General features: G+C 40.7%; 1 protein-coding gene across 1 annotated transcript; it reads right to left on the bottom strand.

The window, feature by feature from the left end:
* Window positions 1-2940: 2940 nt before the first annotated feature.
* On the bottom strand, window positions 2941-13336 carry LOC134658407 (glycine receptor subunit alpha-2-like). Its single transcript, XM_063514090.1, has 9 exons — window positions 13278-13336; window positions 12559-12751; window positions 11725-11908; window positions 10202-10428; window positions 9424-9506; window positions 8624-8758; window positions 7905-8081; window positions 4796-5001; window positions 2941-3160 (listed from the first exon to the last, which is right to left on the bottom strand). Exons 2-9 carry the CDS (start codon window positions 12669-12671, stop codon window positions 2987-2989), a joined length of 1299 nt encoding a protein of 432 aa, XP_063370160.1. The 5' UTR covers window positions 12672-12751; window positions 13278-13336; the 3' UTR covers window positions 2941-2986.
* Window positions 13337-14418: the final 1082 nt, after the last annotated feature.

Genomic DNA, 14418 nt, shown 5'->3' with positions numbered 1-14418 from the left:
TTAAGACCTGGATTAAGGTACCTCGCTCGTAACCGAAGTATTTAAGCAACTACTTACCACGCATGTTGTAAAGAAAGTTATACCTAGCTTGATTTCAAAGCATAAGGTGCCCACGCCAGCACGGGTAAGCGCATTTGTGTACATGTGCTTTTTTTAGGAAAGCCTGTTGGTCTCCATATAAAAAGTGTAGATGTCATCTCGTTAACCCTCCATGAAATTCTATCTCGTCACGCCTAAGTATCGGTTGAGTTGTCTAGATTAATTAAAAAGAGGAAAGGAAAGGGAACGGCCGTTTCTCCATACAAACGTAGTCCCCATTTTCCTCTCTGGATGTTATGGAAAATGTGACATAATTTGATGTATATTAACCATAGGTATTATATTAAGTAAAGTAAATAAAATGAATGGGTCAATCTGACTGTACCTAGCCTAGGTCCTGGACACGTCTATTGCCAAGTGAGTGGCGATTCTGTCGCTTTGTGCTTATTTTGGGAATGCTTTATTAGGGCTTACGGATGGCCTATACAGATTGACGGGGTTCCTTTGCTTTTACATTCCAAGAGCAACTTTTAACCTTTTAACCGCCATAGAATGCGTCATCGAGCGTGCTCGTGTCGCCGGGGGGTACGAAGTTACACGAAGTTTTGTCTTATTTATCAGACAGCGGCGAAATGAGCCCGATTTTGTATGTCTTATATATCAGTCTACGGCGGTTAAAAGGTCTATCTGATGTGCAGTGACAAATCTTCCATAATTGCGAAAATTTTAACAGAAAAAAATCGGATACTTCTCATATTTTCAAAAATATCATTTATTGGTCATAATTTACTAAATTTTTTTTTTTTTTTTTTTTACTAATTATGTATTTATTTAATAAAAACACTTGGAATGAAACCTTATAAATAAAAAAATTGGCCTAGGTCGTGGTAGCCCGGTAGGGTACCCAGAAGGCTGGCCGCATTGCCCCGCTGGATGCATGGCAATGCTGATCCGCTGGGCAAAATATTGGCCAGCCCTCTGGTCACCAGAAGCCTCTATAAGGCGCTTTGACAGCTCCTTATAGAGGCTACGCGCGCTAGGTCCCCACGGCCCCAGGGTTTCCACCCCAAACGCCGCAAATATGTAGCCACTACCTAGTGTCGCATATAAATTTGCGACGTTTGGAGCTTTCGGCTGAGGATGCGGCCGCACCAGCGCCAACTTTAGTGCTTGGAATATGGGACGGCGCCAGGGTATCTACGCAGGTAGCGTCCCAGACAAGTGGCCGACCCATACTCCAATGCACTAAAGAAAGTCTACGTTGTTTTCTATGAGTTTAACTGAAATTTCCAATACCTACCTAACGTATCCCTTTTTTTGAAATATTTCTTGCATAGCTTATTACCATGTGTGAATCCAATCCAATCCATTCTTAACTTTTTGTAATATGATGAATAGACATTTATCTTATAGGTATAAAAGTGGTATAAAACGATTAAAACGAATTATATCGCGTATATCGAATTTATACTACATCCCGACGCGACGTTTCGGACCTTTACGTTGTCGTTTATGATGGTTCATTATTTTGTAAGTGAATAGTTTTGCACATTGTCGATTTTCCTCAGTCATCCGTTGACCACGAACGCTGTAAACGGTCAAAATATATAGGCGATATAATCCGTTTTAACCCTTTAACCGCCGTAGACTGATATATAATAAGACATACAAAATCGGGCTCATTTCGCCGCTGTCTGATAAATAAGACAAAACTTTGTGTAACTTCGTACCCTCCGGCGACACGAGCACGCCTGATGACGTATTCTATGGCGGTTAAAAGGTTAATAGTTTTGTTTCATGAGTAACTAAACTATCGGAGTAATCGCACACATTTTTTTTTGCAGACACCATCAACAATTTGAAAGTAAAGAAAGAACTGATGAACTGACTGAACTGATAGATGATGTTTTCATAACACTCGATTTCGCCATTGTGTTTTAGGTATTAAAATGTGTGTTAGATATTTAACTGCAGAATAGACAGGCAATCGTCGAAGGGAAAATAAAATTTTAAAGTTTTAGTTATTAGCATTTTATTCGTCTATTTTGTACCTAAATATACACTAATTTCATGTTAACTTATTCCTAAAAACAATCTTTCATAACACTTCTTTAGTGTCATCACAAACTCGAAGTTTTCTTTTGCACACATTTTTATTTAATTTAATTTAAGCAACGTATGTCGTATTAAGTTTACATTATATGTAGCAATTTTAGTATATCTAGCCAACCCTAGTAAAGGCGAGATTTTTTATAGTCCCAAGAAATTTCGAAATTAATCCTGTCATTTTGATATTCACTTACTAGCAAGGCTCGGAAAAACGCCCATCATTTTGAAAACTACCCTGTTCCGTACAACACACACTTATTTATACCAATGTCAACGATTAAATATGCCTCAATGACATCCGTAGACCGTAAACGAACATTTTCGACTCGTAAATCTAATACCTTTAAAAGAGCAATTCTTGTTTATTTATATATTTATTTATATATATATTTCGGGGATCTCGGAAACGGCTCTAACGATTTCGATGAAATTTGCTTGCGGCGAAAAATCGATCTAGCTAGGTCTTATCACTGGGAAAACGCGCATTTTGGAGTTTTTATATGTTTTCCGAGCGAAGCTCGGTCACCCAGATATTGGATCCTAAATTATGATTAGTTTTCAAAATGGCGGGCGTTTTTCCAAGCCTTGCTTACTAAAGTCTATTTTTTATTCGGTAGACTAAAATGACATTTCATAGTATGAACATCATGTGTCATTTCATACTATGAAATGTCATTTTAGTCTACCGAATAAAAAATAGACTTTAGGTATATTTTAATGCAATGTGTGGTAGGGTAGAATCTGACAAAACAAGATTATGAATCTGACAGAACACTTTTACGTTAACTTATCAGAATTGACATTAAATCTTCCATACAATTTTGTACAAAACGACAACTTACAAGAAAGTGGACCAATAGACGACGTTCAGTATAAAGAAAGAGAAGGGGAAGAAGAAGCGAGAGAACCGATCGATGTATATTGCTGTCTCTCTCCCGTTGCAGAAGGTCTCGTATTGTGGGAGAGAGGCGGAGGTACTGGCGCGCGGGTCCACGGGGTTTGGGAATATGTGCTGAAAAGTAAACGAAAACTATATTATGTACAATGAAAAGTAAGCATTTCTAAACGATGGTGGTATTTTAAAATACGTGCGAATGACAGTATTTTATATAGTTGGTCAAACCAATTTGTCAGTAGATAAGAACAAAAAAATCTATATCTCACCCTTTTCTTTTGGGTGCTAGTATTAGTGTAAGACCAAGATAGTATGATTCTGTCTATGTTTGAAATGAGACAGTCCTTTAAGTCAACTATAAGGAGTTTAGCGAGAATCGGATCTTTTTGGGAATAAGATTCTTATTTCTAATTTTCCGAGCGCGGAATTACTAATGTGCCGTCGAAAAATATCCAAAATTGCGAAATCTTCATACAGAAAATTATTGGAAAATAATCATATTTTTGGATGGGGTATTTTTGCTTTTGTCTTAAATTTAACCCTTAAATGCATGATTTTTTGTATAATTTCCTAATAAATTGAAATAGATGGGGAATGTTGTATACTTATATAGAAAGATTGTGGGAAAAATAAAGAAAAAAATCATAGGTAGTAATAAAAACCAGCCAAGTGCGAGTCGGACTCGCGCACGGTGGGTTCCGCACCATCAACAAAAAATAGAGCAAAACAAGCAAAAAAACGGTCACCCATCCAAGTACTGCCCCGCCCGACGTTGCTTAACTTCGGTCAAAAATCACGTTTGTTGTATGGGAGCCCCACTTAAATCTTTATTTTATTCTGTTTTTAGTATTTGTTGTTATAGCGGCAACAGAAATACATCATCTGTGAAAATTTCAACTGTCTAGCTATCACGGTTCGTGAGATACAGCCTGGTGACAGACGGACGGACGGACGGACGGACGGACAGCGGCGGAGTCTTAGTAATAGGGTCCCGTTTTTACCCTTTGGGTACGGAACCCTAAAAAATAATATATGCATATTGAGCCACGGGCCATCAAAATATACGATGTAGATCTACATCATAATGCATTTAAGGGTAAATGTCAGTTACAGCTGCTCAAGCAGATCTTGTCAGTAAAAAAGGCGCGAAATTCAAATTTTCTATGGGACGATATCCCTTCGCGCCTACATTTTTCAAGTTCCCGCCTTTTTCTACTGACAAAATCTGCGTGACCAGCTATAAGAGCCAACAGGAGTGGTCATTTCTCCATACAAACGTACTCGACTGTTTCCTCCGTGGGTTTTGAAGCTAGAGCAATGATTTTTTCAACACAGATTAATATTGTCAATATCTGTGTCGGACCGTTTTGCTTTTTTTGATAGTTTTGTTTTTTAAGGCGCTAGAGCCCTTCAAAAATGGCCAAAATCGCCTAATTGACTATGCCGCAATGAGAGGCGTGGTATTCAAAACTGATATCAATTAGCCAAAAAAGCAAAACGGTCCGACACAGATAATTTCATAATCATTTAGATTTCCAAATTTGGTTACGATTGGTTAAGTTTTGGAGGAGGAAACAGTCGAGTACGAGTACGAAACCTCGGTTTTTGAGATTTTTACGCAGGATTTTTCGCCTTGTCCTTATCGCACTAGTTTCAGGAGCCGCTTCCGTTAGCGAGACGGGTATATTTACCTAAAATATTTAAATCTCAGCTCCTGTTGGCTCATAATTATCTGAACGATGGTAAACTGACCTTGAAAGCATCTAAATCCCTGGTCAGATCCTCATCGGAGTACCCCTTCATGGCCTTAGTGGCCACGGGTCCCATGTAGTTGTTTACCACCGCGAACTCGAAGAGCGAGAGGAACACGAAGACAGAGCAGGACGACATCCACACGTCGATGGCTTTCACGTACGAGACGGGGGGGAGGCTCTGCTGCGATTGGGTGTTTTGGGTGGCTGGAAATGAGACAAAAATTGTTACGCAACCACGGTTTTTCCCGTTTTCTCAGACACCTTTGCCTGAGATGGACAGAGAAATGTCATTTCTCTGTCCATCCCACTCATGTCCTACATGTATGTATGTATGTATGTGTCATTCGTGTCCTACTAAGCAGCAAGATAGCTGAAAGTGTCCGGCGAAAAAGTAGGTGTAACAAGCCCTTTGGTACTTTGAAAGTCACAGGTAGGGTTTGCAATCCGGATCCGAAATGTATGAAATTATCCGGATCCGCGGATCTTCCCATACATTTCAGATCCGTCGTGCAAACCCTAATCACAGGTTAGGATAAGTTACTTTATAGAACTTATCAATTATAATAATCTCAAATCACAACCATAACATAACATGTCCACTCACTGTGTCTACGTTCAAGATTGCTCAATTTACTATAAGAAATCAATGCACGGAATTCAGTTCGTGATCAATTCCAGAACTAGTATAATAGTTAATAGTGCAGGGTGCCCTTTTGATATGTTGGTGAGCGTAATATTCGTAAGTAAGGCATTGGATCAGGAGAGCTGAGGATCGAGGTCATTGGTGTGAAACGGTGCGCAGGGGACTGGCATAGCCTAATGATTAAGAATCGCGACTAAAACGCTAGGAAAACTACTAGGTTAGGCATGTTAGCGTCAAGAGACTAGTAACTTCAAGCGTGACTGACTGAAATGGCTTAAGGCTTGATCCAGAAGAATATCCAGGACATGACGACAATGAGGGCCGAGGGTAGGGTTTGCACGACGGATCCGAAATGTATGGGAAGATCCGCGGATCCGGATCCAGATCCGGATAATTTCATACATTCCGGATCCGGATTGCAAACCCTAGCCGAGGGTATGTACCATCAGCCGCAAAAGTGCATGATGGCGACCTTAATATCAATGAATTCATTCATAATTTCTCCATGCAATTTTGCAGCTCACTGTACGTAGTTAACAGGTGGTAACGTATCTAGCACATCACTTCCAAGACTTACCCAACGTCAGAAGACTAGTGACTCCAAGTGTGACCCTGGCTGGAACGGCTTCTGGCTTGATCCAAAAGGATATCCAGGACATGACGACAATGAGCGCCGAGGGTATGTACGTGTGGAACAGGTGGTAGCCCATCCAGCATAGGTTTTATATCTACCCTTGATGCTTTACAACCAAACACTTCCTAAACTTACACAAAGTCAGAAGACTAGTGACTCCAAGTGTGACTCTGGCTGGAATAGCTTCAGGCTTGATCCAGAAGGATATCCAGGACATGACGACGATGAGCGCCGAGAGTGTGTGGAACGGGTGATAGCGCATCCAGCATAGGTATCTACCCTTGATGCTTTACAACCAAACACTTCCTAAACTTACCCAAAGTCAGAAGACTAGTGACTCCAAGGGTGACCCTGGCTGGTATGGCTTCTGGCTTGATCCAAAAGGATATCCAGGACATGACGACGATGAGCGCCAAGGGTATGTACGTGTGGAACAGGTGATAGCCCATCCAACATAGGTTTTATATCTACCCTTGATGCTTTACAACCAAACACTTCCTAAACTTACCCAAAGTCAGAAGACTAGTAACTCCAAGCGTGACCCTGGCTGGGATGGCTTCTGGCTTAATCCAGAAGGATATCCAGGACATGACGACGATGAGCGCCGAGGGTATGTATGTGTGGAACAGGTGGTAGCCCATCGAGCATAGGTTTTATAATAACCCTTGATGCTTTACAACCAAACACTTCCTAAACTTACCCAACGTCAGAAGACTAGTGACTCCAAGCGTGACCCTGGCTGGAATGGCTTCAGGTTTGATCCAGAAGGATATCCAGGACATGACGACGATGAGCGCCGAGGGTATGTACGTGTGGAACAGGTGGTAGTCCGTCCAGCATAGGTTTTATATCTACCCTTGATGCTTTACAACCAAACACTTCCTAAACTTACCCAAAGTCAGAAGACTAGTGACTCCAAGCGTGACTCTGGCTGGAATAGCTTCAGGCTTGATCCAGAAGGATATCCAGGACATGACGACGATGAGCGCCGAGAGTGTGTGGAACGGGTGATAGCGCATCCAGCATAGGTATCTACCCTTGATGCTTTACAACCAAACACTTCCTAAACTTACCCAAAGTCAGAAGACTAGTGACTCCAAGGGTGACCCTGGCTGATATGGCTTCTGGCTTGATCCAAAAGGATATCCAGGACATGACGACGATGAGCGCCAAGGGTATGTACGTGTGGAACAGGTGATAGCCCATCCAGCATAGGTTTTATATCTACCCTTGATGCTTTACAACCAAACACTTCCTAAACTTACCCAAAATCAGAAAACTAGTGACTCCAAGGGTGACCCTGGCTGGAATGGCTTCAGGTTTGATCCAGAAGGATATCCAGGACATGACGACGATGAGCGCCGAGAGTGTGTGGAACAGGTGATAGCGCATCCAGCATAGGTATCTACCCTTGATGCTTTACAATCAAACACTTCCTAAACTTACCCAAAGTCAGAAGACTAGTGACTCCAAGGATGACCCTGGCTGGTATGGCTTCTGGCTTGATCCAAAAGGATATCCAGGACATGACGACGATGAGCGCCGAGGGTATGTACGTGTGGAACAGGTGATAGCCCATCCAGCATAGGTTTTATATCTACCCTTGATGCTTTACAACCAAACACTTCCTAAACTTACACAAAGTCAGAAGACTAGTGACTCCAAGCGTGACCCTGGCTGGAATAGCTTCAGGTTTGATCCAGAAGGATATCCAGGACATGACGATGATGAGTGCCGAGGGTATGTACGTGTGGAACAGGTGGTAGCCCATCGAGCATAAGTTTTAAAATAACCCTTGATGCTTTACAACCAAACACTTCATAAACTTACCCAACGTCAGAAGACTAGTGACTCCAAGCGTGACCCTGGCTGGAATGGCTTCAGGTTTGATCCAGAAGGATATCCAGGACATGACGACGATGAGCGCCGAGGGTATGTACGTGTGGAATAAGTGATAGCCCAGCCGACGACGGAGGTTGAACACCACAGCTAGGCAGGTGAAGTTTCCTGGAATAACAGATTAATACTTACTATAGATACGATGTCGCTTTCAGTATGGATCAAATCAAACGAAAGGTACGTTCAATGGGAATTAATGGTTTCGAAGAAATCGTCGATTTACCTTTTAAGTTTGACTTTTGACTATTCATGTTTCTGGTTCTGGAGCTAAGCTGTCCTTTGACTGTCGCCCGAAAAACCCCCTTTGCCCCTAACAGGAATCGCTAGTGTACTTAATAGTTGATTAATATGTCGAAATGGGGCACCTCGATTTCCGCTTGACCCTTTGTGTCCCATAAAGTTTTAAGTCATAATGTATTGTTTGTCATATTATCATTGCTCATAAAACTGTAACCGTTAACTTTTCAGGATTTTCGTCAGGTTATCCTATAGATCGGTTAGGTAGGTTAGCTTTGTTTTATGGCAATCCTGAAAAGCGACGCGTTTCTGAACCAAATAGATTATGACCAAATAGATCCTTTCCGGGTTACCCACCAACGAGTCTATCAGGTTCCAGATGAAAACTTACCGCCTATCTTAAGAATACTTACCAGTAGAATACTCGATAGTGCAGTCGCTAGTGTAATTGTTGGATATGTCGAGTTGAGGCAACTCGATATCCGGGTTCACAACCAGAGGATCCGTGAGGTTCCAGATGAACACCAGGTCGTGGACCGTGTGCGACACTGGAATAGGGGAAGAGGTAATCGATACCAAAACAGTCGTAGACAATTCCCTCATAGCACAGGATAAGTAAATAGCATTTCATACAGCACGGCCACATTACACTAGGACCGTGTGCGACTCTGTAACAGGGGAAATGGTAACGGACACCAAAATTGTTGTAGAAAATTCCACCACAGCACAGGATAAGTAATAGCATTTCATACAGAATGGCCACATTACACTATGGCCTGAGTGAAGTTACCACGCTCCGGTGGCAGTTGACTGAATACTGACCGAATCTCAGTTCGATTGGCAACGCAGTGACGGAACGTTTAAAATACCGGTGTGCTGTGCAACGGGTGCTTGTCAAGTTTTAGTAAACACAATTATAATGTTTACTTAATTTCATAAAACAATAAGTATGTTGATCATTTGGCGCAACGAAATAAAAATAAACGAGACATTTAGTATAGTATAGTATAGTATATCGTTTACTATACTATACTATACTAAATGTCTCGTTTAACACGTTCACTGTCTCGTGGCCCACATATGGGTCACGGCAAGCCTCTATTAAAAGGCCGTAAGGTTGACAGTTAACAGTTGGGACAGGGAACGTGTTAAAGTAGATTCATTCTTTTTTGGAAATATAAATTGTAAGTACGGAAAGACTGGGAAAACTTACAGCTTTCGATCATTATGGAACAGCTTTGCGTGTCATGGGGGTACGACTCAAACTTCATCGCGCACGACAACACCAGCGTTAATCTGAATAAAATACAATCAGTTTACGTCATATCGTGGTCGGTCTTTACAAGGTATGGCAGGTCATTAATGTAGATAAGGAACAGGAACGGCCCCGATATTGATCCCTGCGGTACACCCATAAATACCATAGTAAGATTTGATACATTAAGGCCCACTTGCACCATCCCACTAACCCGGGGTTAAGCCGTTAAACCGTTAACCTAGTGTCAAATTGTACTGGTAACCATAGTAATTCCAGGCTTAACTGGTTAACCCCGGGTTAGTGAAATGGTGCAAGTGGGTGTAATAGATATAGTGCCTGTAATTGGACATTTGCAGGTCGTTTGAGCCAGATCAACCTATTACGAATCATCATCACCAGCGGCAGTTATATACGGCCCACTGCTGGGCACAGGTCTTTTCTCACGAGAGGATTATTTATTTATTTGTATAAAACTTAAATCCCTTAGGGCCACCTGCACCATCCCACTAACCCAAGGTTAAGCGGTTAAACCGTTAACTCAGTGTCAAATTGTATTGGTAACCATGGTAATTCCAGGGTAAACTCTGCTAACCCAGGGTTAGTGGAATGGTGCAAGTGGCACTGATATAGTTGGATAAAGAAAATTAGAGCATTAGCAATAGCTGCTTGGTTCTGTTCGGGCCAAGGCAAGCAGATCAGTGCCATCGAAAAACTTACCAAAAAATTTACTCACTTGGACATATAAAGCAGCGTCTTATCATGATACAACCACAAGTAATGATTCGGTATGCTCATCTCATGGAAGGTAACTTTCTTGGCGTTCTTGAAGAAGCAGTCTGGTCTCCAGATCTTGTTGAGCCATTCCACGTCCAGGATGCGGTACTCCTCATGCATGTTCTCCGGCAGACGGAGGCGAGGGTCCCGCCAGGATTGAGCTAGGAACACATCTGCTACGTACGTCTGGAAATGGAGAAGAAAAGCTGTAGGGCTAAGATGGCCGGTTCTTTATCATTTTGTCACCATGGCTGTCACGTTCTAACAAATACGTAAGTGCGAAAGTGACGCATGGCATGACAGGTGATAAAAAAGCGACCATGATAGCTGGTCTGAAGTCTTTAGGTATGTGTTATTTATTTGTCGTGGCATCACCGAATGGGCTCTACGGAAGACCATCGCTAGCTTTACAGGTAGCATTATGCTAAGTTGAGTCCATTTCGTGATGCACACTTGATAATCTGTTCTTATTCTTGCTGTTGTTGCCTGTAGGTACATATTCGTACATATTTTGTGATCGTCACGAATAAATGTCTATGTCTAAGGTATAGGGTTGGATCAGTGAACGCATATAAACTATAAACGTTATATGCTTTCACTGTAAGCGAGAGTTAGTGACTGTTTTATTTGGGGAGAGGTTTTCAAAGTTCTCACTCAAAGCGATCAGCGATAAATACCTAAATGCATCTATGTTATTTGCAAGGAATCTACCTAGTTACACTGGTACAGTTACAAAGGATCGGGTAGGTACACGCTTTTGATACCGATTTTGTTGTATTTGTCTCAAAAAACACAACTCAAACTCAAAACTTAAACATTTTTTTAGAAAACTGGCCACAAGGGCATTTTTACACATCAAGAAGTTTACAAGCAATAAAAATAAATTATCATCATCATGTAAATGTATGAATTATCTTACTTGAGGTCAATGTAAAGAAGACCTCGGGCTCAGCACGGTTCCATTTTTTATCCACTATCACTAAGCCCATCACTTTCGCACTTACATACTTGTTAGAACGTGACAGGCATGGTGATAAATGATAAAAATGCGACCGTGCTACTAGGGCTGCATATAAAATGTATTGCTAGGAAGACAGTCATATTAGGGCAAGACTCACTCCTTTGGTTCTCTCGACCTTCTGGTGGACGTTCTATATGTGTACAAACAAAAAAGTGAAAAGGGATGAAAGAGCTTATATAGACGGGCTTCCCTAATACTGTCTCCATCCACATTGACCTTAGTAAGTAGATATAATGATACAACTTTAAGCCGAGTCCAGACGGGTGTAACGTGTAATGTAATTTATCGTGTAACAGGAATTCTGCGTGTGGACAGCACTACGACTACTACATGTAACGCTCGTGCCGAATCCATCGGCTGTCGGTTTTTAGGGCTCGCAGTGCCGTCCACACGTTGACGCTATATTACACGTAATCTTACACGCATCTGGACCCAGCATTAGGCGAAAAAAAGGAACTCACCATGCTCTCCTCATTAATGGAATCCAAGGACAGCACAGTAACATGGAAGTATACTATAGTAGGCTGCCCCAATAACTTCGGAGCCCGATTCTTATCGTAGTATTTCGCTTTGATTGGCAGGATGTCGCGGAGGGACAGGCTGGATTCCGACTTCAGTTCAATCTCCTGGTAGGAGGAGTTCGTTCTGGAAATGCAGTCAACCCTGGATGAGCGGGATTGCAGAGAATTAATCCTGCCGGTTCATTTCTTATTTTTAAAATAGGGATAAAAAGCAATTAACACATTCATTGCCACTCAGCCAAACAAGACATCCGCGCCAGGCCACATAAATTTCTTCATAATATAAAGGTGTAGTGCCACGATCCTAACTATCGTGTCGTCCGGCCTGGGAACGAAATCATAAAATACTTGGGTTTTCGGTACTGAATGTGTTAATGTACTCGTAGATACAGTCAAAGAATTTAATTTCCTACACATTTTGGACTTTGTCACAGTGACAATAGGTCTCTATATAGCGACTTTTATATTGATTGTCACTGTGACAAGGTACGAAATGGGTCGCAAATTATTATTTTTGACTTTACTGGAGTAAAGTCAAAATAAAGCACAAAATAATTATATGTCCTTTCACAGGCTTCGAACCTGCGACCTACATCCATCTTGGGCTAGCCAACCAATTGAGCTATCCAAGCAATATATCCAAGTGTATGACGGTTTGACAGAAGATATTTATGAAGTAAGTTCCAGAAATGTAGTTGAGAAAATTCTGGGGGAAAATCAGAAACTATATGTTGGCATATCGGTAAGTCTGAGTGAAAACGTAAAGATACTTACAGGAAACTGACAGCGGCCTGCACTCTTCCCGCATCAGCGTTTCCCTCAAGCACGAAAGAGAAGAGAATACCACACCACGCCACTCTAAAGTTCATATTGAATACGTGTTCCATTCACATTAGTTCACTTTCATCTAAATTCTAATGTTTTGTCACCTCTGGGAATACTTCATACTTGCTTCGGAGTTTCCTAGCTATTGAGAAAACGGACATTTTATTTTACACTTTTATTGTAAAGAAAATGATGATGCAAAGAAAAATTTACTTTATTACATCTAGATATGCCCACTGTTATAATGCCCATGAATACGTAATCTTTTATTTATGAATCAAAATACAATTTGGAATAGGTACCTACTTACTTATGTATACGGTCTACAAAATTTTGTACGCAGGACCTCACAAGGATTTAGCAACAAACCATGATTATATCTGATATTTTATTAAAGACCATAAAAAAATCAACTTTCGATATTATTATTTATAGAAAGAGTAACGCTGCAACTAGACGTATTAACACATTACCCTCTCGTCTGCGTAAGGACCGTGATCCTGAGTATCCTGGCCAAATATTAATCAACTTTTTGCATTTTTATCACACCTACGAAACGTAAGGCACTTGTTCCCAAAATACCATTATTTTTTGTCCTATTTTATCAAGCACATCTCACTTCTATTTCCCAAAATGTCTCTGATTTTCTATATAAAAAGAAGTCTTACAAACACTGATTCAATTACCCCTTTCAAATGTATCCAACGAAAGACCACATGACTCTAAATCTAATATTTTACACTGCATTGTCTTACATCACGCTATTTCTTACCCCTTCGTAGCTATAACTAAAGCGGTATAACAGTGCTACTTGGCTATCAATTGTGGGGCTTCATTACTTAATAGGTACCTTTTCAATGGTGTGAATGTCCATCGTGAGGGAATTGGAGCAATCAATGAGGACAAATCTTAATACATAAGTATACGTTTTATTCTTAAACTTGTTGAGATTTTAACTTTCAGACTTTTAAGTAGTAATGACAAAAATAATAATGATTGCTGAACATTACACTGAAAAAAATATGATCTATCGAGCACACATTAAAATGATTTCATTAAGTTTAACTGCTTTTACAATATCAACAAATTACGTACGTAGGTACGTAACGTACAAACAGTAAACTTTACTGCTTAGTTCGATAGGCCCATAGGCCCATATGGAACTGTTTAAAGCATTAAAAGTTAATGCAATTTCAATTGTTTTAAACGATATTTTTCTCAGTGTATAGACATATCTCTTTGGTATTTTAATTGACTGACGGGCTGACGGGACGGGACTGACTGTACGGGCTAAAACTAAGTCGAACTTCAGGATCCTAAACCTAAACTCAAGTGGCAGTGTATTATAAATTTTCAGAGTCCTATTGACCCATTTACTGAAATAGATAAGTACTAGGTACGCTTTTAATACCTAGGGACCTATAGATTCTACCTTGGTTAGTAATTTAGCCCAAAACAGATGTCACTGCTGTGTTCACAGAATTTACATTAACGTCATCCATATTTAAAATACACAATCACTATTTTTACTCAGTCTGTATCGAATATAAAAGATATAACTATGTATAATAAACATACAAATGCGATAATAAACAACATTTAAAAAGTTACAATGAACACATATTCTTGATAATGGTAACACAACGAAGGAATAACATAGTTTGATACTTACCTATACAGCGGGGTGGATAGGATCATGAAGCTACTAAATACTATTCCGGTATGCGATGTTCCTATAACTACTAGCCGCCCGTTCAGCACCCATCATATAGACAGCCGCCCCTAATGTCTTGCCGCCCTAGGCCCGAG

This window comes from Cydia amplana, chromosome 22, assembly GCF_948474715.1.
Source record: "Cydia amplana chromosome 22, ilCydAmpl1.1, whole genome shotgun sequence".
Lineage (NCBI taxonomy): Eukaryota > Metazoa > Arthropoda > Insecta > Lepidoptera > Tortricidae > Cydia > Cydia amplana.
The sequence above is the reverse complement of the archived record's forward strand: the minus strand, read 5'-3'. Positions and strand labels throughout refer to the sequence as shown.

Excerpts from the sequence above, each read along its gene's own strand:
- LOC134658407 (XM_063514090.1), bottom strand. The coding sequence starts at position 12,671 with ATGGAACACGTATTCAATATGAACTTTAGAGTGGCGTGGTGTGGTATT. Across the intron at positions 11,909-12,558 it reads CAGGCCGCTGTCAGTTTCCT|AACGAACTCCTCCTACCAGG; the intron begins GTAAGTATCTTT and ends CTGCATTTCCAG. Across the intron at positions 5,002-7,904 it reads CACTAGTCTTCTGACGTTGG|CCACCCAAAACACCCAATCG; the intron begins GTAAGTTTATGA and ends TCTCATTTCCAG.